Genomic DNA, 26,022 nt, shown 5'->3' on the forward strand with positions numbered 1-26,022 from the left:
AGCTCATGCAGACCTGCAGAAACACAGGCAGCCAGAGCCAACCTGCAGCAATGAACCTGCCTTCCAGCCCCTGCCACACCACCACCTTGGGTTTCTGTCAGGAAGTCAGAAAACACCACTTAATTAATTGCCTAGCACCTTTTCCCTCAGTGTAGTGAATGCCAGAAGGGGAATGCTTGTGCCAAAACTACAAAGGAAGAAGAGGTAACAGAGGGAGATAGCATCTAGCAGAACACATTCTAAATGCCTGCCTCCCAAAACATGGGTGCAAGCTGCTTGTACAACACTTCTCAAGGTGCTAAAGCTTTAGTGGGCATGTAGAAGTATACATACACATTTTTGAAGGCTTTCAGGAAGATGCCCCAGATAAACTATTTTCCCTCTTCATAATAAATAAACCCTGTGAAGCAAGCACTACTGAAGTTCTTTGAGCATAGTTACTGGCAATAGTTCAGCTGAGGGGCATTAAGCTGTAGAGCACTGTTTTATTCCATCAAATGCCCTCCCAGCCCCAACACTTCAGCTCCAGTTATGGAAGGGACACAGAAGCACACAAACACAACTGGGTATCATGGCTCTAGAAATTTATTTTCAGAGCGTAGTGCTTTAACTACAATTAAAATACTTGAGCAATTATAAAATGCTACTGACTCAATACTAGAGCTGAACAACAACTAACACTGTTACTTTCATGCACTGACAGATACTAATTTGCTCATGCCACTGAAGTAGGCTCGTTCTCGTTCACTCATCACTTCAAAATGCAGGGGTCGTCTACAGAAGTTGCATTCAGCTGAGGAGTGTGGTTTCAGCTCCAGACCAACATCCTTCCACGTAGCCAGCAGTTTTTCTGTTAAGAAAAGTTTATCAAGATCAAAGCTTAAGCCTGGGTTGCTTTAGAGAAGCAGCAGAAGTGTCAGCATATTTATTCTCTTAACAAGTGAGCAGGGATTATTGGATTCACTCTGACACAATCTACCTCTTGAAACAACTGGGCTGCAACTAAGTCTCAGCTATCCTCATATCACCTCTCCTGACAGGACAGACAAGGAGAATCAACTTTCTCTGGACAGATCCATATTTAAGACAAGTTAACAGGACAGCTGAGTTTGGGAACACATAACAAGATTGGTTTGGACAATCATGAGTAGAGCCCTGGCTGGGTACAGGTCTGCACTGGCCTTGCACCCTTTGCTCCAAGTCACTGGCCTTCACATCTCACACTCCAAGCAGAGAAGCGTGCAGGATGTACTGCAGCAGTGGAAAGACACTGTCCAGCTCATGACATCTAAAACTTAAGTGCTTCCCAGTCTCATCTTTAGTACAAAGACTGCACAGGCAGGCAGGATCATCACTGCACTCACCAATAAAATAACTCATCATCTGAGGGGTGTGGTGAGGTGTAGGGGCAATTCGGAGCAGCTCCTCTCCACGGGGAACCGTCGGGTAGTTGATGGCTTGGACGTAGATGCTGTGCTGGCTCATCAGCTTGTCACAGATCTCTGTATTTTTAGCAGCATCTGCAACCTGAAGTTCAAAATGTTAAGTTACAAGATCAACCAAAAGATGAGAGGTAGTTCAACTGTCAGCCCAACTTAGCAAACCATAAGAATCCAATAGTGTGGTAAGTAACATGTAGGTCAGAAAGAAAGGCTAAAAGCCTGTGTTGCAGAGCACTCTGGGCACAAGAACACCACTGCAGCCAAAGCAGGTAGCTGTTTACAACCCAAAGCTTTTTACTAGCTTGTTAGCAGTTGCTTTATTTTCTGTATGCTGTTAGTGTATGAAACCCACAGTCTTTCTCCCCGCATTTTATATGTACACCAGACTTAAGCCACACTCCTGGCACGTGACTGCTGAGCAACAGGGCGAGTTTGAACTTTGAGAAGGCAGTAACTAACAGCTGATGGTACAATGTGCTCATGGGCAGTGAACAGGCAGCACATCCCTGTGTCCACGGGGCCCTAAGCGCTCACCCTGACGGGAATGATGTGGCTGGGGCAGTGCACCACGGGCAGCCCCGCGTCCATCAGCATCTGCCGCATGAGCTTGACGTTGCGCTGGTGCTGGCGCCGCAGCGCCTGCCCCTCGGCGCTCTTCAGCGTGCGCACCGACGCCAGCGCCCCGGCCAGCAGCATGGGCGGCAGCGACGTGGTGAAAATGAACCCAGCGGCGTACGAGCGCACCGTGTCGATCAGGGAACTGGTGCTGGAGATGTACCCTCCCACACAGCCAAATGCTTTGCCTGAAGGGAAAAAAATAACAAGGTAACTGGACTTCTTTCCACCTGTTGGAATGACTTGAAATATTGGAGCTTTTCACTTGAGGAAGGGGTTATCCTGACCAAATATGTAATGCAGTTGTGGCATGTTCCAGCCCTGCCTCGGTAATCTTGTATTTGCTCAGCACGTGGTACAGCTTTGTTTTTAAGCCAATCTTGATAACGTGGATCTAGTTACTGCACAGCAAGGACAGTTCATGCCTCTATCAAATACGCAAGTTTTGATTTTGGGGAGGACCTTACAAGCCAAATCATCAAGCAGGGACTTCAACAGTGACCCCAAGCGATCAACAGTAAGTCTCTCAACAGATTTAAAATAATCTGTTTCAGAGATGCTAGAAATAGCCTGTGCTCCTAAGGAGCACAGAAGGCTGTTACTGTGATTGTGCAGTTGATACCAGCCCTCCTTTTTAAATGTCTGGAGTGCAGAACACAGCCACAGACAGAACAAGGGTGTCTGCTGAACACTTCTGTTCCTTTTAGGCTACAACCCAGGACTTTAAGTTCCAAAGGGCATGAATTTTCCTAGTAAATTTTACTTGTTTTGAAAGCTGTTTAAACAACCTTCCAATTTGCAGCAGTAAACTTACTCCTGAGTCTGCATTCTACTCAGGTAATAGCAGTTGCTTCAGTACTTGCCAAATCTCTTTACATAACTCCCCATCTCAGGTTTCTAGATTAGGAGCACTCAATTTCACATAAAGGAACTAAGTACTACTAAATATAGAGAACTGCTCTACTAGCATTCTCACCTGAATTTCTTCTTGAGTTGTATAACATGCCATTGGAGGACTTTTTGCTAGCTTGCTTAAAGGAAAACCCCATACAAAGCTACCACAACTATTTCTAAGGCAGTGTAAGTAGCTTAGCAGAAGCTTTTCAAGCTGTGGGGCACACTTAAATCCCTTGGGCTCTTTGAAAAATCCTAGGCCCCAGCAGCCCTTAACAAGTTCATTTGACTAGACTGATTTTGAGCTAACCCACTTAATTTGGCTGCTCAGCAGCTTTGCTGCCTCAGCTGCTGCAGGAATGCCAGGCTGTGCCTACCAAGAGTTCCAGAGATGATGTCCATCTTGTGCATGACCCCGTCCCGGTCTCCGATCCCACCTCCTCGGGCCCCGTACAGCCCCACAGCGTGCACCTCATCCACAAAGGTGATGGCCCCGTGCTCGTGGGCCACATCACACAGCTCTTCCAGGGGACAGACAGCACCTAGGAACCAAAGCAGCGACTGTCAGTTCAGGATTTCCTGTATGACTGCATAAACCCCAGAAGTACCCCTGCACAACTCCTACAGCACTATACTTTGAGACCTCAAACAGATGATTTGAGGACAAGTTACCCTAGAAGCAGAGAGGCTTTGATGTCAACTTACCATCCATTGAGTGAACAGTTTCAAATGCAACAATTTTAGGGGTGGATGGATCAGACTTTTTCAATAGTTCTCGAAGATGGTTGACATCATTATGGCGAAATATATGTTTTGGCACCCTGCTGTTACAGATCCCCTGGATCATGGAGGCATGATTTCCAGAATCAGAGTAGATCTCACACCCTGAGGAAACAGCCCAGATATATTTTAAGTATAGAAAGCATTAACTGATTCCTAGTATTGCATTATGTATGGGAAGACTTCAGGAAACAAGAGTAGCTTGTTCTTGAAAGTAATGCTCTTGATCAAAAGAGCAAGTTACAGATCATGAAGCAAGAATAACATCTGAGGTTTATTTTAGGTGTTCAAACTAACACAAATGAGCTTGAGAAAATAGTTATCTAACTCCCCAAACTTCTGAGAGAGAAGTTCACCCCTTCCAATGGGAGGAAACTAAATTCCTGCCGTCACATTTTCAGGTAGAATTTAAAAGCAAGAACAGAAGACTCTGTTTGTCTAATTCCTCCAGCAGTTCCCAGCTCATAGATCTCAATCTCAGCAGATTGATATTGTCACTTGTATTGAACATAACCTGAATATGGTATTAAAACCAGCAAACCATACTCTGCTGATGGATTAGGATGAATCCTCACTTTGGACAGCTATTTGCAAAACACACTCCAAACAGCTTGGGGCAAGGCCGTGTTTTTAAGGCAGAGGTGCAGTTTGAGTTCTTACCTGGCAGCATTTTAGCTAGAGTGAAGAGAGTGGAGTCATTGGCTACAAAGCAAGATGAGAACAACAGTGCTGCATCTTTTCCATGAAGATCAGCTAGTTCTTTTTCCAAGTCGACATGAAATTTACTTGTTCCTGATATGTTTCTCGTGCCTCCTGCTCCAGCACCATGTTGTTTCAGTGTTTCCCTAAAGAGGGCCCAAGAGAGGCATTAGCATTGCTGTGGGACACAGAAGACTAAAGGATCATTGCTGAAAATGTTCTGGTACATAATCAGGACTATAAAAGAACTGGCAGCAAAAAGCAGCTGTTGTGTCTTTGAGCAACCTGCACACTCAGGAGTCCAGTAAGGTCAGAAAGCAGTGACCAAGTTTATCTGGGAACATCTGGGGGCTTCTAAGAAGATCCAAAGAGCACAATCAGTGACCAGTATACACAGTGCAGCCCTGGATCTAAACAGCCCTGGATCCACCCCAGCTCAAGAAATTAGTATAATCTTAACTGCACACCAAGAATCACATCAGAAGCAACTTATGTACCACAGTACAGAAATCAGTTTTCAGAAGCTTCCCACAAAACACAGCTTGAAAACAGCTCTTAAAAACACAGCAGTACTCACATGACTGCCCTACAGACACGAGGGTGGCGGCTCATGCCGAGGTAATCGTTGCTGCACCACACAGACACCTCCTTTTTGGTGATCAGGGAGTCAGTGTAGTCGTCCGCCATGGGGAAGATCTGCGCCTTCCGGTTCACTGTCTTGAACACTCGGTAGGTGTGATCCTTCTTCTTCTCATCTATCTTCTTCTCAAAGAACTGGTCATACTGGAAGGTGGATACAGCTGAAAGGAAACAGACACTTCAGCACATAGGAAATAATCAAAACAGACCAGGCCTCTGGGGGTTTTGCCAGACATTCTTACATTTTGGCAAGTTATCCTGAAGCAGATGAGAAACGCTTTCCGGTCTTTGCTTCAGCATAATATCCTTAAACTTCTTGAGCAAGCCACTCTGCTCTTCTCCCTCAGTCTCAATCTTTCTCACTGTGGAAGTACTTGGCATTTTGGCAAATTCTGTACCTACAGATGTTGCAATAAATTCCAGTGAGTTTGTTTGGTTTGAAACAGAGTGAAGTAAGTTGAATTCAGCAAAACAAACATTTTAAGTAAAACCAATCTTTAGAAAGGACATGCCCAAAACCCCACCTTGATCCTGCTAGCATCAACTATTTTATTTGCTTACAAATTTGCATTGGACAAGACAGAAGGATTAGCCATGCTAATCAACCACAATACAACAGGCAATTTCCTTACAACATATTTGGTTCATCATGACTCAGAACCACACTATACAGCTACAGTGTTTATCTGAAACGATTGGTACACACCTAACTGAAGGCAGAGTTCTAGTCAGCTGCTTCCTTTTTGTTCTGTTAGCACAGGTTTATTTTTTAAGAACTATTCCACAGAAGGCAAATGGGAAAGTAAAATAAGCCTCCTGAGACATGCAACAAGGCTTTACTGATACTGCTGAAAAGTTCCTTTGAAGGACAGCCTTTCTACACTACCACTTCAAGCTAGCCAGCAGCTTTTAGTTCCATAAACACAAAAAACCGACCCCAAAATCATCTGCCTGCTTTCAAGCTTGGATTTGTGCTGGTACTTGCCTGGTGTCTCCACATTTTCCTCCATCTTTGGATATAAAACCTTTGATTAAACCAGCACCCTGGCAAAGCTCTCTTCAGATCTCAGCATCTGCTTGGGTGCAAGTGTAACAGCTTGACTCACACATCTAGAGCCAGCCAGCACATCAGAATACAGATCACTGTATTCCCACATCAAAATCACCAAGGGAAACCCTACACAACATCACAGGTATGTCATTAACACCTACATTCTCCAGCAGCTTTTCCCTGCAGCCTCCCATAATCCCAACTGCATCATTTCAGCGGTGCCTGGCAGACCTGGCACGCTCCAAGTCAGGCACCAGCAGCTCTCAGGAGGAATCACTGCCTCAGTGCACAGAGAACGTACCTTTCCTGTCCGCCTGCATTTCCTGCACATCCTCCTGCAGCTCCAGGCTGGCTTTGCAGAAGACATTGCTGTTCTTGTGATTCATCTGAGCTGCCAGGAATGGGCATTTGGTAGCCGTACTCTGGCTAGTGCTGGCAGGTGGGTGGCCAGCAGGAGGCTGGGCTCCATCTGCATTCTGCTGGGCCACTTCTTTGACATTTTTGGCCTCTGAGATGGGGGCAGAGAAGAGAAAACACTTCAGCTTCATTTTAATACACTGACTTCAGTTTCTTGATTTGCAATTAATTTGGCAGGACCCATTCAGAACTATTTAACTCAGAAGTCACATTTTATTTATACAAGCACAAAATCCAAGTAACACCCAAGGGACATCTGATTTAAGATGCTAGATCTAGTACTGTACCCTCTGAGGGGCAAAAATACCTCTCTTTCACTCCCAAAGGGAATAGTTAAGAAAAAGATTTAAGGAAAAACTGGACGTGACACTAAGTACTTTGGTTTAGCTGACATGGTTGTGTTCAGTCATAGGCTGGACTCGACCTCAGAAGTCTTTTCTAATCTAATTGCGATTCTACGACCTTCTTTGGAGGAGCTCAGAGATTTTTCAGCCATGCAGCTTCCTCTGCTGCCAGCCTCAGCTCCTTCCCCGAGTGCCTGGGAAAGAATTACCCAAGAAACATTCCCGGGTGGCGTGCAGGGCCACGGCACCGTGAGAACGCCGCTCCGAGACCCAGGATCCCGGACCCAGAGCCGGGGCTCGTCCCAGCAGGCCGGTCCCTGATTCATGCCACGGTCACACATTTCCTTACCGCGGACATTTCAAGGATTAAGCAACCCCTGCCCCAGCGCTGCCTATTCCAGAAGTTTCCTCCCGCGACACGCAATGTCTGTGTTATTTCTCTGCCCTGCAGGGCCCGTGCGTGACCCCGGCGGGCTCCCGGCCGTACTCACCGCGGCCCGCGGGGGTCTCCTCCGCCTGCTGCCCGCGGGCGGCGGACATGGCGAGGGAGCGGGCGGCCGGCGGCGCCGCCTCCATCATGCGCGGGCAGTGCTGAGCGTACAGCAGCAGCGACGGCCCAGCCTTCTGCAGGAACGCCTGGGACACACGGGCCAGGAACGGGCAGCGCCGCACCACCGCCTCCATCCTCGCTGCCGAACAGGACACCGGAGGTGACGGCAAAGTGACACCGGCGACAGGAAAGCTACACCGGGGTGCGCTCCCGCACTGCCGCCTTTATAGACCGGGGGCGCGGCGCAGGCGCCCTGCAGCCGCGCAGGCGCGGGGAGGGGCGGGGGCGGTGCCCGGCGGCTCCGGCGTGCTGTGAGGGGCTGGAGGCTGCGTGGGGGTGTGGAGGGACGTCGGGGGGTTATGTGGGGCTGGAGGCTGCGTGAGGGCGTGGAGGGACCTCTGGGGGTTATGTGGGGCTGGAGGCAGCGTGAGGATGTGGAGGGACATCTGGGGGTTGTGTGGGGCTGGAGGCAGCGTGAGGATGTGGAGGCACCTCCTGGGGTTGTGCGGGACTGGAGGCGTCCCGAGAGCAGCAAAAGACCCCGGGGGTCATGTAGGACTGGAGGCGTCCTGAGGATATGGAGAGACCCCCGGTGGTCGTGAGGGGCTGGAGTGTGTGTGGCCGCCGCAGCGCTGTGAGGGGACGGAGGGGGCTTGGAGCCTGCCGAGGGTCTGTGAGGGGATGGGGGTAGAGCCGTGAGGGGACGGAGGGGGCTTGGAGCCTGCCGAGGGTCTGTGAGGTGATGGGGGCAGCCGGCCCTGAGCGGGGGCTTTGTGGGCACGGTCCGCATGGGAAGCGCTGCTTTGGGTTTCCCCGGAGCCGCAGGCTGTGCAGTGCTTGTTTCGCAGAAAGTTTGGGGTCCCTTTCCCCCAGGGCAGCAGATTGGGGGTCACCCAGCGCGCTCGTTCGTGGGAAGAGACGAGCTCTGAATTAGCTGCGCTGGGGTAAACCCATCGCTGCTCCAACGCGTCTCGGTGTCTTCTTCCTCAGTCTATCTCTGACTCCCTACCGAGACCATGCCCGGGGCTCGGGTGGTGCTGGTGGGATCCTGAGCTCCTCTCACTTCTCTACAGCTGGTGTGTCTCTAACAGCTCCTCTGTAGGGGATGCTCAGACTTTCACCATTGCGTTTTTGCCGGGTTTTGAAAGAAAGAACAACAGCAACAAGTAAAGTTGAGCCCTTCGTTCTCTGGTTTGCAATAGATATGAAAGCTTGTTTGCTTAAAGGAATATTTGGTGGGGAGGGTAATGGTAAAAGGAGTTCTCGTGTGTGGCCATTTAAACTACAGGAAGTGGTGCTACTTCCTGTAAGCACTGGCTGCTCAAGTGTGGAAAGAATGGAGAAGGAAAAATGACTACGCATTTTTTTCCCTCATCTTGTGAAACAATTTCACGGAAGAACAGGATTTGGGTGGAGAGCCAAGAGCTGTCTCGGGTGCTTTAGGGCAGGAGTGGGTTTTGTAACAGGTGTGGAGTTTGGAGGAAAGCTTTCTTAAAGGTCACCTTTGGCTCTTGCCTTGCATGAAGTCACATTGTGTAGTTACTATAAGATGCTCATGTAGCGTGACTAGAGAAATACAAAGCCTGTGTAGGACTGTGGCTGCTGAACACAAGTTTGGCTATAAAAAAGCACTTCTAAAAGTGTTGGTTAGCATTTAGATATTGCAGATTAATCTTTAGACATCTCCTCTGTCAGAGAGAGTTTCTGGAGGACAACCAGCAAGGTATTTGCCTTACTCTTTTATTCACCATTGACTCACTTTGAGGATCGTGTATGCAAACTTTGGGATCTGGGTAAGTTGGTCAGGAGGAAAACCTCATGGTCAAATGTCAGATTTGATGTCAGCTCCAGTGTGTCACTAAGCACTGAGGCAGGAAATGGGAGACAGAGTTCTGCCTTCATGTACTGTTTACAAAGCCCTGAAAAAGTTAGTTGGGGCTTTACAAGGTGGGGTGTGGGATTTGGGTTTTAGTAGAGCTTTAGTAGGTGTGTTTTAAGCACAGTTTAAGCTTCTTGCTTATTAGAAATTTAAGGAAATATAAGGAGTCTCAGTGCTCAGATCTTAACTCAGTATTTGTCAGTATAATGAATGCATCATTGGCATCGTTAAACCAGGTATGTGCTAGTTTTAATTTGTTCTGTAGATAAATGATTAAAGTAGGGCAGTGGTATATGACCTCAGCCTCTGTAGCACTTATGATAGTAGGACCCCTGGTTATTTGGTAGTACCAAGATAGTGTTTTGAGTTATTAGTTAAGTTGCTCTTTAAGAATTTATTTTTGTTTTTGTTTTTTTTTTTTCCCCCACAACTGGGTTTTGGCTAGTGTTACATGCCTCAAGTATTTAGCAAAATAATAGCTAATTAGTACTTGACGTTTAAAGACACCTGATCTGTGTTTCAGATTACTGCTGTCTCCGTTCCCTGGAACATCAACATTTGACTCTCTATCCTGAAGGTTTGTATCACATCAGTTACTCTACAAATCAGTGGTCTCAAAGGATGAAGTAAGGAATGTCTTCATCAGGTCTCCATGGCCCTCTGGCGAATCTGATGTCCCCTGCTTAGTGATTGATATAAAGTTTAGGTGCTAGTCATTGTTCCACTGGTTTCAATCTGTTCTAATAATGGTTCACTTATTCCATCTCTTTCTATAATCAAAACTGAAACAAGCTCATAATGGCAAACAATACCTCTATTATCTCTAGCGTAAGCATCTAATAATCATTAACCTATTGTTTGTTTATCTAACTTACACCCTGATCAATATGAATTGCTTCTAACCCTTAGCTAAAATCTTAACTCTTTAAAATCATGATTCACTTGTCTGCCTGGACACCTGCCACAGCAGGTTAGATCCCTCAGAAATCTGATAATCCTTCTTTATCCTGGTAATCTGAACAGCAGCATCTTGCCATTTTGTAGGGCTGAGGGATGGAGTACATTAATCTGCTTGCTTGCTTGCTGGAATTCAGAGACTTTTGAGTTTGTATTCAGAAGTGCATGTGAAGCCTGAAGAGCATCTGCTTTTTCCACAAACATCATTCAAGGCTGGCAGCTGAGACACGGTGACCTTGGCTATGATGTGGAGATCTCCAAATGGAGCAGAACTCTCGGTTTTGCTGTCAGCCTCCCCTCCAATCTGTGCTGTTAATCAAACACTGCCGTAACACTTCTTTTAAAGCTTGATTTTGCTGAATTCATTTAACCTTGTACATGACAGGAATTGCGCAGAGCGATGGAATGACATTAACTTGACCCTCATCTTGGAGGGTGCTGAAGGAGCTGTCCTTGTCAGTGCACGGAGCTGGCTGGGATCAACAGAGCAGGGAAAAAAGGCTGTCTTGTCAACTGCTCTGCCAGTGTCCTCCCTTCAGAAATACTGCCAGAGCTTATGTGTTGAAGGTGAAGTAAATACTAATAAAGCTGACACCAATTAAAATGTCTTAGGGCTTCAGTGGATTAATTAAACGGTGTGTAAGGATGTTAATTGTGGTAGTGTATTACTGCCATCCTACAGGACTCAGGAGAAACCAACATGAGGTGCCACTCAAAGCTGTTTGCCACACTGCAGGAGGAGGACAGTCTGCAGCAGGGCCAGTGGCAGCCCAGGAGGGAGTAGGGAACCTATCCTGAGAGCGAAAAAGCAGGCTTGGACTGGAGAGAGGCAGCAGGTACAGCAGGCAGGGAGAAGGAATGGCTGCTTGGCAGTATGGAAAGGGCAGAGTAACATGCAATAAAGGAGGAAAAGGGTTTAAGCAGATGGGATAGCACTGGTGTGAGAACAAATTTATTCAGCTGGCCCTAACAAAATTTAGGTCAGAAGGTGAGTATGTGAGTATTGCTGTGCCTATGCTTTGGAGCAGCCTTTAGAGCTGGTCCCTGAGACCAGATGAGCAGAGGAAGCTCAATCTGCCTGAAAGGCCTGCATATTGCAGTGGCAGAGGAAGAGAAGACTCTCTGCTATCCTTTTAGTTTTCTAAAGCCCATACTGTTCTGATGATTTGTCAGTTTCTTAGTTAAATAAAGGTTAAGTGAAAACAAGGTTAAAATTCAGCAATTTGGGTGGTGGGTAAGAAGCCACAGAAAGTGATTCCCATAGAGAAATTGAAATGGGGAAAAATGCCTTATCACGAGATCAAGTGGATGTCTGCACATGTCTCTGAAGAGTTGCTGGTGAATATGGTTTCTTCCCATGTTGCTGGTTTACTATGTAGAGTCATGTGTAAGTTACCTTGAATACTTCCCTCCCATCCCTCTTCTCTCAAGCATGTTTTCCTCAATATTCCTGGAAACAGAACTTGGTTCACAGGTTTGTAGCATTCATCTGCCCTTGCATTTGTCTGAAGGTAGCTCCTTTAGTAGAATTTTCATGAATTTTTTGCTTTTTATGTTTCAAAGAGAGAAATTAGATACTTAGCAGGAAAGCAAGGGTCAGAGCCCCTCTACATTCAGCCTGTTCAAATGAAAGGCTATAACTGCACCATAATTAGTAATAACTAATCCCTTTTGCCCACTTCTGAAGTCAGGGCTATGCATATTCCTAATTTTTTCCCATCCAGTCAGTGTCAGAGAGGGCAAGCCAGAAAAAAAAAATCCCCCTCCCTCGTCTATATTGAGATCTGAATTTTCCAATGGAGTGGGTGTGATCCTGACATCTGGATTTAATCCAGACTCAGATTCCAGGCTTCGTCTGAGAACTTCCACCTCCGGTCCTGAGACCAGCAGTTCTTAAAGAGGATTTAGTTCATTTACCTTTTAAGGCAAAATTGGAGGCTTGTTATAGCAGCTGCATAGTGACAGTTCTGATGCTGAATTTCTTTAACATGTTTCCTGATTTGGAGCCAGTATCTTCTTTACATGACAGAACAGGAAATCTCACTTCTTTATAAGACCCTCTTAGCAGCAGAGAATTTGAGCAAGCTGGAGGAGCTGGGCCAGGCGAGATCTCTACCCATCTCATACAAACAAGTGTGAGTTATTTTGTTCTCTACTGTAATGGATCTCTTAAAATTCATGGTCTGCTGGTGGGCCCTCACAAAGCTGTTGGGTCAGGACACTTTTCCTTTCTGCCAGGCCCCAGGAGCTGCCCATTGATGCAGAGGAGTTTGGTTTCCTGGCAAAGCCCCATCACAGGGGTGTACGTCAGACTCAGTCTGGGTGGTGGAAGCTCTTGCCACCCTCATATAAGGTTCCTTGCTGTCCCACTGAAGGGCAGCACCCCACACTGCTGCTGCAGTACACAGCCCAGCTGATTAACACATCCAGCAGTGGCTTATCTTAAGTCCAGAATATCTCCCTGACGTCTCTCCACTTGCTTCAGATGTGGAAAATCACATAATTTTTTTTTTTTTTTTTTTATCTTGCATTGGTGAGTTTGTCTTGCTTTGTGCAGCTCATGGCAGGAAATGGTACACTAATCCTTCGAGCTACTGTGAGCTTTGCTGCACTTGCCATGACTTGCCTCCACACCCTCGTTTCCTCTTCTCTCACACAGTTTTCCTCCTCCTCTTAGAAAGAACCAGTAGACCCCAACCAGTATGGTTATGGTTATTGAAATTATTCAGCCTGTCATTTTTCTTGATATCTCAGCCCTCACTTCTCCTCATTAGGTACTCAGGCAGAGACAGCACCTTCCACATCCAGTTTAGGAGCTTGAAGTCTACTCAACAGAGAGTAGAAATACCTTAGAAAATGTGAATTCAAGTGCTTCCTATATTGAAGGTGTGAGAGGGTGGGGAAAGGACTTGGATCTTAAGTCAGAGCTCTCTACAGAAGTATGGAACTGAGGTTTTCAAAAAGGATTTAAGTAGATAGTCTGTTCCTCTCTGTATAGGAAGGACAGCTTTCAGATGAGAGAAATGTATGTCTCCAGACTTAAATGCTTTAGGCCCAGAAAGACACTCAAGTCATGCTTATGTAGTAAATCATCTTTGCTGTACCAGGTATCTCTAGTGAAAGCCCCTACTGCTGCTCATACCTATGCTACTGTGGGCTTTGGCAGGAAGGTGGAAGTCAAAGCAGAAGGGGAATTGTCCAAGTCCCTGAAAACAAGAAATCTACCCACAGCAGTGAAAAATGCTGTGCTGGAGCCTATGGGCTCTCTCTCTTAAACAAATGTCAATGTTAGGAGTTTTCTGTCAAGAAGATTGCTAGAAAGCAAGGAGCATACCTTTTTCTCTCCCTCTTGTCCTCTAAAAATGTGCTGGTTTTGGCTGGGATAGAGTTAGTTTTCTTCATAACAGCTTGTACAGTCTGTGCTTTGGATTTCTGATGAAAACAGCCATGATAACAGAGGGATGTCTTAGTCATTGCTGAACAGTGCTTGTGCAGTGTCAAGGGCTTTTCTGTTTCTCACACTGCCCTGCCAGCAAGTAGGCTGGGAGTGCACAAGAAGTTGGGAGGGGGCAACCCCAACTAAGCAGAGGGATATTCTGCACCATATTACATCAAAATCAGCAGTTAAACTGGGAAGGTGGAGATTGGCTGGGGCCATCATAGCTCAGGGACCAGCAGCACATCAGTAAGTCAGTGGTAAACAACTGGGTTTTTTTGCATCACTTGTTTTCTCTTTGTTACTTCTGTCCTCTTTTTTAGTTATTAAACTGACTTTATCTCAACCTAAAAGGCTTTACACTTTCACCTTCTGATTATCTCCCCCATCCAACAGAGAGGGGGGACTGAGTAGGGATTGTGTGGGGATTTGGTGTCTACCAGTGTTAAATCATGAGCAAAAATCATCTCTCTCACTTGTCTACCTGTCCCATGGGCCTGTCATGGACACCTGAAAAGGCAATAGCATAATAAAACTACCCTCACTTCTTCCCAGCCACCACAGACTCACATTGATACAGAAAGTTAAATCCTTTGTTAAATCGATGTCCTTTTTTTGTCAAAATGAAGATTCTGTGACTGGACAGTTTTTAATCAGTACTATTTCCTGCTGCCCTTCTGTTCCCAGGTGTAGCAATACAAGTAAGATTACATTTTCAGCCTGGGAATAGGGAAAAAGGCATCCAGTGAAGACCTAATAGTCACAGTACACCTACTAGTAAGGCTCATTGGTTTGTCTCAGCAAAGGCTTGTTCTTCTTTTATGCATCTGGTCATAATTTCTCCAGCAAAGATCAGTGAAATTCAGTGAAGTGAGGAGTAGCACTTCAGAATGAAATACCTGCTGATGACGTGAGAAGGTGGGGGAAAATCCTGCTCCTGACTAGAGCCAAGCTGGGCGTTTCTGTGTGGGTGTTATCCCATGAATGAGTACCCAGTGAGGCAATAAAGCTCTATTACATGGCTGGCTTTTCTCCTCATCCAGTCATTTCATAGCATTAGATGTTGCTGGTGGTGAGATAGTTTCAAGAACTGTCTTGGAGAAAGCAGCAGTAACAGAATAAAGTGTAAAGCAGTTTTTGATCTTTCATTGTTTCCATCAATGGACAGGGAAACTTTATCATTTTAGAATTAGTTATTATAGTTAATATTAGATGCTATAGTTGTACAGTCAGCTCCTTGCAAGAAATAATCTAAAGGATTGAAGTGGCCAAGCAGTAGAGCATAAGGATGCCTCACATTTAAGTAGAGGTTTTCCAGACATGAAAATAGCATGAAAGTGTGTGGTAACAGGGGGTATAAAACCTCATAGAGCCAAACTCTCCTGTGGGTGGAAAAGTCTGTGTAACACCACAGTCTGTGTATACACCAGAAAGGTGGAAGGATGAGCTTACAGCCTTCTTGGGGTCCAACTCCAAATGCTTCCACCTCCCAGTGTGCATTCTTTCCATGGTGTTTGCTGTGCTGTTTTGCAATAGCTTTTGTTGCTTAACATGTGAGATGCAAGACATACTATTCCTCCTTATGCACTGAAGATTACAGATAAAATTAGAGGATGGTAATAAGATATTAAAATGAGAAGAGTGTCAGCTCTAGGGAAGAAGGGGCCTTGTGCTGAAATATTAAGGGAGGAAATTAGCACATCATATCTCCAAATCTGAACTTGAAAGCTGCAGATCAGAGAAACTCTGTGACGTATTGGGATTATTGGAGTATGCAAAGCTTCCATTCCTTGTTTGCTTTTGTACTGAACTCTCCCAAAAGCTTCCAAGTGCTCTGTGTGCAGTCTTACAAACAGTCTCAGTGATGCAAAGCTCTGGACTGTACTCCCAAGGCTCCCAGGCCGCTCTGCCTGCCAAGCAGCACAGGCGGTACCAGGAGCAGTGTGCGTGAGGATGCCAGGACAGCTGCATTGGGAGCTTCCTTGGGGCACTGTGACCCTGCTGGCAGCCTTGTCTGCATTGGTCTGTTAGACCTGATGGTTCTGCAGCTGCTTTGAACATAATGCCAGCTGAGATCTATGGGACTAGAGGACTCAAAGGAGCGAGCTGTCTCTGGCTTGGTGTGCTGAGCAAACCTAGTTGTGTTGTGCTGGCTTGAGGTTGGGGTAATGGTAGGAAAATGTGTTGCTCTTGTGTTTCCAAGAGATGTGGTAAAGAACTCCAAACTTTTAAGATCTTTTCAGGAATCTCACTGTTTAATCTGGGGTGAGGCATGTCCTCTCTCTTGGAAATGCATCTTGGCCCAGCCCTGGCCGAAGATCAAAACTGATTTTAGACAATGTCCTAGAAGGAGATGGAAGTGCAAACATTACTTTACATAACTAAAAGTTTGAGAGGCATCAGCTGAGAAATTAAGATTGAAATGGCGGAAATACAAACCTGAGGTTAAGTCATTTTCTTTACTTCTGTGCCTAGTTTCTCATGTTAAACTGAGTATAAGAACAAACCAAGGGAGAGTGGAGGGTTATTGCTGGCTTAGCACTAGTGATGGATTTAGTGATTGACCTGTGTACTGTGGTTTTATAGAGAGCTCTGATAATCTTATGGAACTTTCATGGACATTAGATAATCCATTCTCTACAGACTTGCGCCCAGAAATTCCTGCAGACATTCCACAAGATTTTAGAAAAACTGGGGTGTAGTTCTGATGATTTAATTTTGGACTTCCTTATCTTTTTTTTTTTAAGTCTCTGCTTCAAAGTGTAACTTGAAAAAGCAATTCAGAATTCGTGTTCTCAAAAAGATGCATTGTGTTTTAGCTGTGAAACTTAATAATATGTTAATTAATGCAAAATTAAAATAATTCTGTGTTACTCCAGGTGACCTGTTGTGAGACACCCCCACTAGGCACTGATCAGGATGACTGACCACATGGGGAGGAAGCACTGAGCCCTGTGAGAGTGAGGTGTGGTGGGTCTGTGTGGAGAGAGAACTCAGGGCAAAGGATAACTGATGGTCTCCAGCCATCAATAGCACCAGAAACCTTTCAAATTAGCTGCACTGCACAAGGCTCTTGCTGGCAGTGGCTGTTTCCCCAAAAGCACTGATGGCAGTTTGGTATTTCTTTATAGTTATTTGGGACTTAGAAGTCTGCAAATACAACACAGGTGATGTATTACTGCAGTGTTTAACAAGTAGAGGGGTGGTTAAATTGCTTTGCAATGTTTTTCCATAGCCCATTCACTACTTAAAGGTTAATTCTTCTGCCTCTGATGGAGTGTGCTCAGCAATCTCTGCGTCAGGTGGGTGTGAGGTCAGGTTTTTTTGTCAAGCTGAATTTTGTGAGGCAACAATATATTACAAGAAGTAATTTTGGGGAGAGATGCCATGCTGGGCAATGCACACTTACTGGCCAGGCTCTGATATGGAGCAGGTGTTCATCCTCTCCAAGATCCTCATCCTCTCCATGCTGCAGAAAGAATGAGCCACTGTAGTGAAGGATGAGAAGGAGACAGACACCATTTCATCCACAAAACAGAAGCCAACAATTCTAACAAGTGAAGATGTGCAAACCTTCTGGATCTTTGTGCTCTCTAGTTCTGAAATCCTGAAGGATCTCCAGGGCTTGTGTAGAACCTGGCCTTGCACTTTGTTTGCAGGAGGAGGCTGGTGCTTGGCACAGCAAACAGCTGTGCTGTTCTTTGGGGGTTCTGATGGGGGCAAGCTCTGAGTTCACTTGTGAGCCTTTGCATTGCTCTGTGAGGTCTGTGCTCTCTCTGGACTTCTGTCTTGGAAATGTGCTAATCTTTCCTGTGTTTATTTCAGCTTCATTCCCAAAACTGCCTCCACAGTAAAAACCCTGTCAGGATTATTTACCATAAAGAGCACTGAGATTTTGAGCAAGTAGTTGAAATTTAAAGCTCTAATTACAAGAGCAAATAAACTAGAGATGATTCCTAAGCTCGTATTTTAATTAGAAGAAGTGATTTCAATGCATCCTTCCCAAAGTCCTGGCACCATCTCCTGGGTTTGATAGCCAGTGACCCAGTTTTCATGGAATGATCTCACAGTAGTGCAGTCCCTCACCCAGCTGCACTTGGGTGAGGGAGAACAGTGCATGTCTACAGTGATGGTGCATATACTGTGAATTTGATTGCTCTGCTTTTCAAGGTTTCCTTGGGTAAAAATACTGTTTTATGTTTACAGCTTTTCTCCTTTCTACTTGTCGTGGTTTAATTGTGTCTGTTCCCTGGCATGCTGTCAGTTGTGCATGTTGGGGAATAGAGTGCCTTTGGGAGTGGTAGTGAGCACAAGAGACACCTTAATAAGGGTCCCCAGAGACACGGCTTTAGTATTAAGCTTCCAACAGTTTGAGTGTAGGGCTTATTAGTCACCCATTTGTCCTCTGAAACAACTACTTTTAATGCTCCTGCTCTGTGCTGAGTCCTCAGAAGCTCTGTTAGGTGTTGCTGTTTTTGCTGACAGTGGCTGCTTTTTAATTGCTCAGGTAGCAGAAGCAGAGCTTGAAAACTCAATCAACATTATCTTATCTCCCTGTCACCAGTGGATTTAACCAGATCAAGAGATTGATATGGATCATGTTTAGAAGCAAAACACAACCAGCTGTAGAGGCCAGGGCAGATGACATTTACCTAGACTGTTCTCCCCAGTGCCAGCCATCCATGCCCTTATCCTCAGTCAGTCTCTGCTCCCTGCTGGCAGATGGGCTCTCCACTGTCATGGTCAGGGCCAGCTCTTTCTGCCAAGTGAACAACCTGGCTTTGCCAGCATATGACCTCTCCTAGCATCCATCAGGTGCAGCATCAGGCCTTTTCTCTGCCCCTTTGCAGCTTCTTAGCTTCTCCCAGAGGAGTTGTGGGAAGAAGTGACTTAGGATAGCACACCCCACTCAGCACAGGGACATGTAGAGGAAAAGAGCAGGGCTGCAGGTGAAGCACAGCCCAGGAATCCAGGGTTCAGCTGTCCGTCAGGGTTTGGTACAGCTCCTCTGCTGGAGCCTCATGTCTGCTGCCCTGGTCTGTTTTCAATCTCATCCCTCTCCTGTGTCATGGATTATGTCAGTGTGGTTTGGGCAGGGGCTTGTGAACAGGCTCTGGTTGCTGTTGCTTCCTCAGGGGAGATGGGGAGAGCCTGGTGTCTTTGCTGGCTAAAAGCATGGCAGGGAGCAGACTGGGCAAAGCAGCCAGGCAAAATTCACACAAGCTGCTTGGCTGGGGTCTGGTATTACCCTGGCCTGCTTCTGTGCTTAATGAGCCACCTTATCTGTCATGTTGCCCATGGCAGATGGGGTCTCTTCAGGATTAATTAAGGATCATAACTGTGACCTAGTTACCAGGCTTGCCCTATTGTCACTGGAGCTATCTGAGCCATCAAGCTGTTTGAGAGAGCTTCTTAGCCTTGCCTGCTCTGGTTACTCGCTCTGTGTATCCTTCTGGGACTGTCTCTGAGCCCCAGGCAGGATCACATTACATTAATTTCTCTAATAGATCCCTGCTTTACCGGTGGGTAGGTAACTCGCTGCTTCCTGCTTGCAGTGCCACAGTCAGAGTGGGGATTGGATTTGCTGACACAGACCTTTCACAGGGTTGTCTCCTGTTCAGGAGCAGGGAAGAGATCGGCTGCAAGATAGGGGAGGAGACAACATCCTGAGGCAGTCCAGTTCCGTGCTGCCATACCTTAAACCATATGGCTACTGAAAGGTTATCCCAGGGCATCTCTTCTCTTGGCTACTCAAATCTTTTTCATGTCTAGTTTGTGCTTTATTGTGGCAAGCCCTTAGGGTTGCTCCCCACAAAGAAGTAGCAATGATGACTGGAGCCTGAGAAGTAAATTGAGTTCAAGCTCTTCTAACCCTGCTCTTCACCTGCCAGATTTTCAGGTAGAGCACTGTTCCAGCTGGCAATGTCTCAGTCCTGTGTTCCTGTGCTCTGCAGACCTGCTGCAACCCAATCCTTCCTTCTTCTGGGGAGGGGTTTGCACCACAGGGATCTTCTTGCTCTCTCCTTCCCTCCCATTGTTGCTGGTTTAGGTAGGAGCTTGCCTTGCCCACGGGATTGAGTCCCATGCAGCCAGGCCATTGCATGAGCTCCCAGCCTTGTGCACAGGGACTGCACATGGCCTGTGTGCTGTTCACGTGAGGGAGATTTGTGTTCCTGAAGCTCCCCTCAGTCCCCCATGGAGCTTTAACCAGCCTCATGTTCTGCTCAGAGTTCATCCATATCCCCAGTGGGATCCCAGCAGCTCCTGCTGGTTTTGGACAGCAGCATGAAGGAGGCTGCAGAGTGGGACCCCAGGGAAGCAGCACTTTGTCCTCAGAAGCCCGTGTGGAGGGGGAGCTGCCTGGCTTTTCTCCTCTGCCTCGAAAAACATCTCTTGTGTTCCAGTGACCTGCTTATTATGTAGGTCAGCATCAACTGGAAAAGAAAAACAATTTCAAAAGTAGGAGAAATCCAGCATGAATCCTCCACACAGCAGTTTTTTCTGGAAAAGCAAGGCAAGTTTTCCTGGGGGAGGTGGCAGGCAGCATGGCCCGTTCTTCCATCCACCCTGGGCAGAGCAGTTGGGGAGAGGAAGCTCTGAGGCTGTAGGGATGTGTGATACCCTGAAAGCAAGCACAGTGTGCCTTGTGATGGGAACAGCGCATTAAGTTAGGCAATAGGAACTTAACTTGAGTGCTTGGGGGTTGTTTGTCCTTTATTGACCTTTGGGCTTGGTTTTGGTAAAGAGGAGATGGTTTCTGCTGGTCTTTACCTTGGTCTTGGCACGGCAGAGACTAGTGCCATGTTGCTGGAGAAGCAGTCCCTGCTAGGACACAGCTGTTCTGCTGGGGTGAAAAGGGGACACAGAACAAGCAAATGCCTTTGGATGCCAAAAGTAAAACTGGGACCTCAACCAAAATTCATCTCAGTGTTGTGCTGGTGCCATTACCCTGGGGCTGCTCCACTCTGCTTGTAGCAGAGCTGACACCTTGTAATACCCACTGAGAAAAGAGAAAGCCCTTAGCATAAATTCCTGACTGTAACCTAAGCAAGGGACAAGTTGCCCTGTGCACAAGAGGTTTGGTGAAGTCCAACTTCACTTGTACTTGCCTCTGATGCAGTAAATCTTAGTATCCCTCCTTATGCTCGCTTCTCTCCCAAATCGCCTACTAAATATCAGTTCAGTGGGAGGCACTCTGTGCCCTGGCTAATTCTCACTTGGGAAAATGGGTATATGTGTGTACTTGCTGGACAGCCAGCGGGCAGGTGAGAGCTGCAGCTTTTTCTTGACAGGAACAGGAATGTAACTCCCCTCTCTCCCTGCTCACTATGGAATTTCTCTTTCCCTTCAAGCATGTAGGAACACCATGTTTTTGAGACAGCTGGGTTTGACAGGAGAAGCTAAAATCACTCAGAGGCTTCACTCATAACCAAGGTGAGGCAACACAATCTTGTAATTGTAAAATGAGATTTCAGTATGCTGCATTTTTCATGATGAAAAGGTGTGTGGGGAGGTGGGCTGTGCAGTGAGCAGAAGGCTCTGTCTGCATCTGCCTTGCTGTTTGCTGGGTCCCCTCCCCATTCACCCACCCTAAAGCTGAGTGTTTGAAGCCTCTCCAGCTGCAGGAGGCTCCTGGCACCACCTCTTGTGCTTGGAGGTGCACTGACTTCTTCCCAGATCACAGGTTCTTGCAGAGCTATTCTGTTTCAGATACAGCCATCTGCAGCTTTTGCTCCTTGTTTTATACTAGCATCTCCTGTGCTGGCTTGATAAAGCATATCTGTCTGGGACTGAACTGTTCTTCCTCTTCAGTATCTTGATCTTGGTGGTTTCTATTTAATATTTGAAGGGCTCTCTACAGATCCCAGCTCTCCCACTGTCTCACCCCAGGGTAGGCAGTCTTTGCCCCACCACACCACAGTAGTCTGGAGAAGTCAATGCAGGAAGCAACACAGCAATGAAATTTTGAACAGAATGATGTTTTTTCACCTGCAGTAGCAGGACATCTCACATGGAGTAGAGCATTAAGGAAGCAGGCAGCATGTGTCTTAGCTGGAGGCACTGCCATGTGTACTGCCAGTGTACTGCACACAGCTTAGTCAAGACGTAGGATTAGGGTACATTCCTAGCACAAGATTTTCTGAGTTAGCAGGGGATGGGTGCCCTGAGGCTGGGATTGTCACACTGGCTTGGTGGGTCCTTGCACAATGAGGCTGCTGTGTGTTTGAGACAGCAGAGTTCTGGTGCTGTCATGTACTTGTGGTGAGAGTGTTGAGGATGGCTTGTTATCTGTGCTTGGAGGAAGGACATGATTAGAAACTGTCTCATAAATGTGTGGTTATTGAAAGAATTGCTTGTTTAGTATGCATGAGCCATCTCCACATACGTGACAAGTGCATCTGTCCTGAGCAGGCAGCTGCTTTAAAGAAAAGCAGAGGAGCTTTCCTCATCACAAGCTTTTTCTCATCAAGCTTTTTCTAAATTGCTCCCTGCATGGAGCAATTCTACAACAATATTAAACACAGCAGCAGGAATGAGTCAAGCAGATCTTGTCAAAGCTGGCCTATTTTTTCTCTTTTTGGTTTTATTATAAATTGAATCCACTGTGCCACAGGGAACAGTGCTGTTCTCAGCATGATTGGTGGCAACAAATAGCCACCCAGGAAAAATATGTATTGTGTGGAAACTGGGAAGAACCTCCTGTTCCCAACATCTCCAGCCTATCTGGGGCTTGTTGCCATGAAATTGTGGAGTTTAACTAAAGGACGATTGGGCTGTGAGAAAATCCTTTTAGCCACTGGTTAACTGAGCTTACTTGTGTGTGTCTCATTCTCTTAAGAAGTTGGTGAGACCATAAATTTAGCAAGATAGAGTGTCCAGTTCAGGTTCTTAAATGGAAAACAAGGCAACTTGGTGTTGGAATCAACAGGGATGCTTTCCTGAGGGAAACTTGGTTATTACTGTCCAGACATAAACCAGTCTTGAGGTGCTGGAGGTCAGGTCAGGACCTATACAGGCAGTCTGGGGTTCTTGCACCTCTTTGGGAAGTGTCTGGTGTTGGTCTGGATAAGAGATGAGATTAAGTGGGCCTTGGACTTGACCCCTTGACATGGAGGCCTTGACAGTACCCTGCCTGGCCTGGGGCTCTGCACAGCTTTCTGTTGCAAGAGCACATCTTCCGTTGCTCAACTTTGCTTTGCTAATATCAAGATAAGTCTCAGTATTGTTCAATGTAGGTTTTTGCCCAAGCCATGAATAGCAGTTTAACAGTTACTGTAGCATCAGATGTTGTAAAACCTGTGGGCAGTGGGTGAGTTGTACTGGAACATGGAGGGTCTTTGAAGCAAACACCAGCCTGAGTCTTGGATAATGATTTGGGCTGCTAGCAAGTAGTTATCCCACCAATTACTTGTCTTGGAAGCTTCAGTTGTCCTGTGGATGAAACTACTAATTTGAATTAATGTCAAAGTAAAGGGTACTTGAAGAAATAAACTACCTTGGCTGTTTGTGTTGCAGTGAGCTCTCTGCAGCTTGGGGTTGTTCTTTCCTGCACACCCCCAACCTGCCAATGCTCAGATCTTGGCTTCCACCTCTGGGGTGGTGCAGTGGCCCAGCACAGACCTGGCCTGCTGGGCAAGAGAGAGAGGACTTGGAGATGACTCTGCACCTCTGGATGCAGGCTGAGGGAGGTAAGGAGGCAAGATGAGGCTGCTGGAATCTCAATTAGATGATCTTAGCACACCTCTGCTCTTTCTGCAAAGTAGGCCCTTGCAGCTTCTCTCTCTGTCTCTCTCTGGGCACAGCCTTGCCCAGACGCTGCTGGTAAAGCAGGCAGGACACCCTCCCTAGGTGGTGACAATTACAACCAGACAAAGCCTTAAGGATCACAGCCTCCAAGTAAGCCTCTGACATCTCTGGTTGCTCAGCCCAGTGGAGTCAAGGCCATGCAGGGAACTGGTTTCACAGCTCTCTTGTGCTGGGTAAGATTGTGCTGGGGGCACAAGAAAATATCCCAGTGTCCCAGCATGAATCAGCCATCCATTCATATCCAACTTCTCCAGCAGTACCAGGCAGTCCTGCACAGTGGGGGGCTGCAAGGATAAAGGACTGACTCTCCTCTTATGACAGGGGGGTTTATGCCAGGCAGTTGTGGCTTGCTACTCTTGGTGATAGGAGAAGGAGACTTGCACTGAAGAGCTTTCCTATGCTCTGAGTGTTCAGGGCTGAAGATCCAGTCATAGATTATGACTGTTCAAGTGCTTTGGTTTGGAGGTTCATGCTACATCTCTAAGAATTGAGGAGGTGAGCCTACAAACAAGAATCTTCTGATTCGGTGCCTTTTCAGATTTGGTTTTGCATTTCTCTTGTGTTTTAAAGGATTTATGCTAGGCTAGGATGTGAGTTGCCCTTTGGCTTCCTTTTCCTTTTGTTTCAAGCTGAACTCAGTGAGGGCACAGTGTAGTACTGTGGTTGTGCTGAGTGCCTGCCAGCAGCTTTGAGCATGGTGGCCATGCCTCAGTTCAGTGAAAAGCTCAAAGAACAGTAAAGGTTTTAAAGGTTCCTAAGAGATCACTGAAACCACAAAGCCAGTTGATAGAGACCTTGCCATTCACTGACCAAGAAACAAACTGTAGCAGACTTGAACTGTGGCAGCCATGAGGAAAAAAAACAAACCAGAAACTAATTATCCAAATACTAAATCCATGAGGGACCCAGTTTCCTTAGGTCTGCTCTTGATGGACCTCTTTGCATGGCAGAGGAAAAAAAATTTTCACCAAGTAGAAACTAAATGAGTGAAAAAAAATTTCTGGATTACTTGCAGCTATTTGCCAGTAGTGTAAGGCAGGAAAAGGTTAAACATTAATTTCTATCTATCTCTTCTGTACCTTTTTTCACCTGCCCAGTACTAATTCAGTGTGGCAATCTGGAGGGTGGATGGCACACACAGTGCTGGGGAAAGGTGCTTTTGGGTGAGGATATGGTGTGAATGTCCACCTTTAGGGGTCATCCTGCCAGGCCAGGGCTGCTGTTGCCAGTTAGGCCAAATGTCATTGAGCTGTGGAACGAGGGTTTGGCTTTGGCAGCCGGGGCTGCTGCTGTGGAGTTACCCTGCTGCAGCCAGGCCCGTTCTGTACCGTGTGCCTGGACAGATGGGAAAGTGATGACTTAGCCTGTGCTAGAACCCCTACCCTGAGTTTCTCCAAACCTGTCACTTGTGAGTCACTATTTGTTTATTTACAATGCACAAACAAATGATATCAATACAGAGTCAGGCTGTTGCAGACACTGCTGTTTGGACATCAGGCTGTGTTTGCAGAGCAGAGGCAGAGCAGTTGCACAATCTGTCTAAGTAGTCATCCAGTCTGAAGAAAACCACTCAGATATCTCAGGTTGTTACCTGATAATTGCAATGACCTGACTCTCTGCTTGCTTTTACGATGTAGAGGGTTTGATTTTCCTGCTGGAAAGGTGTTTTACTGTATGTGATCTTTGTGTCATCTTTCCACCTCCCCTACTGCATGAAAGCATTAGGTCAAAAGCTGTAAGAGCACCACGTCCATACAGGTGCATTTCACTTGGGAAGGACGGGTGCGGCATAAAAGATATGCTCAATTTAATGTGGTTGATGATTTTATTTTTTAATGTTAAAGCTTCCTCTCCACAGTCTAAGCCCAGAACCCTATTGTGACTGCTGGTTTCACCAGCACAGCAGAGACCACAGCTCAGCTCAGGGGTGGAGTTTTTCACCACGCTGAGCAAGGTATAAGAGCTTATGGTGGGGTTGGTGTCAGGAACTTTTACCTTATAATTATGACATCTGGAGGTGATATAAGTGTACCTCTTTTTAGTAGCAAGGAAATGTTTCTGTAACTATGCAAGAAATGTATATTCAGCAGTAACAGTAAAAGGATGTTTTTGCTGTTGAAGTTGTAAGATCAAGGCAGCCTACTCCAGATATGTAGCAGAAAATCTGCTCTAGCATAGCCCTCAGCTAAGATAACAGGCCACAAATAGGTGCTAGTTGTTTGGCCTAGCTTAAGAGAGCTGGAAATCTCTGTTTATAATTAGAGTAAATAAGCCCTGATGGAAAATTGTCATCCTCCTCTTCTTTGGGTCATTTTTATCCATGACACCCATGACTGTAACGTCAGTGTGATTAATTCCATGCAAGGGATTTATCTAAGATGTCTTTTCATGTGAGGTTAGATCATTTGCTTGCACAGTGTTGTAATACTTTACAAACAAGAAGCAGAGCAGCCCTGCATCTGCCCTCCTTGGGGATGGTGGTCTGTCTTTTCAGGCTTACAAGAGACAGAAG

At 46.3% G+C, this 26,022-nt stretch overlaps 2 protein-coding genes across 9 annotated transcripts in view; one reads left to right on the plus strand and one right to left on the minus strand.

Moving 5' to 3' along the window:
* Positions 1–567: 567 nt before the first annotated feature.
* ALAS1 (5'-aminolevulinate synthase 1) lies at positions 568–7,944 on the minus strand. The gene is made up of 10 exons (XM_056501521.1): positions 7,373–7,944; positions 6,422–6,628; positions 5,312–5,467; positions 5,008–5,230; positions 4,392–4,576; positions 3,657–3,836; positions 3,329–3,493; positions 1,977–2,245; positions 1,365–1,527; positions 568–850 (listed from the first exon to the last, which is right to left on the minus strand). Exons 1-10 carry the CDS (start codon positions 7,563–7,565, stop codon positions 690–692), a joined length of 1,902 nt encoding a protein of 633 aa, XP_056357496.1. The 5' UTR covers positions 7,566–7,944; the 3' UTR covers positions 568–689.
* The window catches only part of LOC130258288 (heat shock transcription factor, Y-linked-like), a 28,366-nt gene continuing 9,889 nt past the window's right edge, over positions 7,546–26,022 (plus strand). The window contains exons 1-3 of one of the 8 annotated variants that reach the window (XR_008841469.1): positions 7,546–7,633; positions 9,834–9,887; positions 10,355–10,875. The gene's annotated coding sequence lies outside the window, so the exon portion shown is untranslated. Of the gene's footprint in view, positions 7,634–8,199; positions 9,888–10,354; positions 10,876–26,022 lie in introns of those variants that run through there. The other 7 variants (XR_008841467.1, XR_008841463.1, XR_008841460.1 and 4 more) reach the window with 7 other exon arrangements.

This window comes from Oenanthe melanoleuca, chromosome 12 (genome assembly GCF_029582105.1).
Source record: "Oenanthe melanoleuca isolate GR-GAL-2019-014 chromosome 12, OMel1.0, whole genome shotgun sequence".
In the NCBI taxonomy this organism is placed as follows: Eukaryota; Metazoa; Chordata; class Aves; order Passeriformes; family Muscicapidae; genus Oenanthe; species Oenanthe melanoleuca.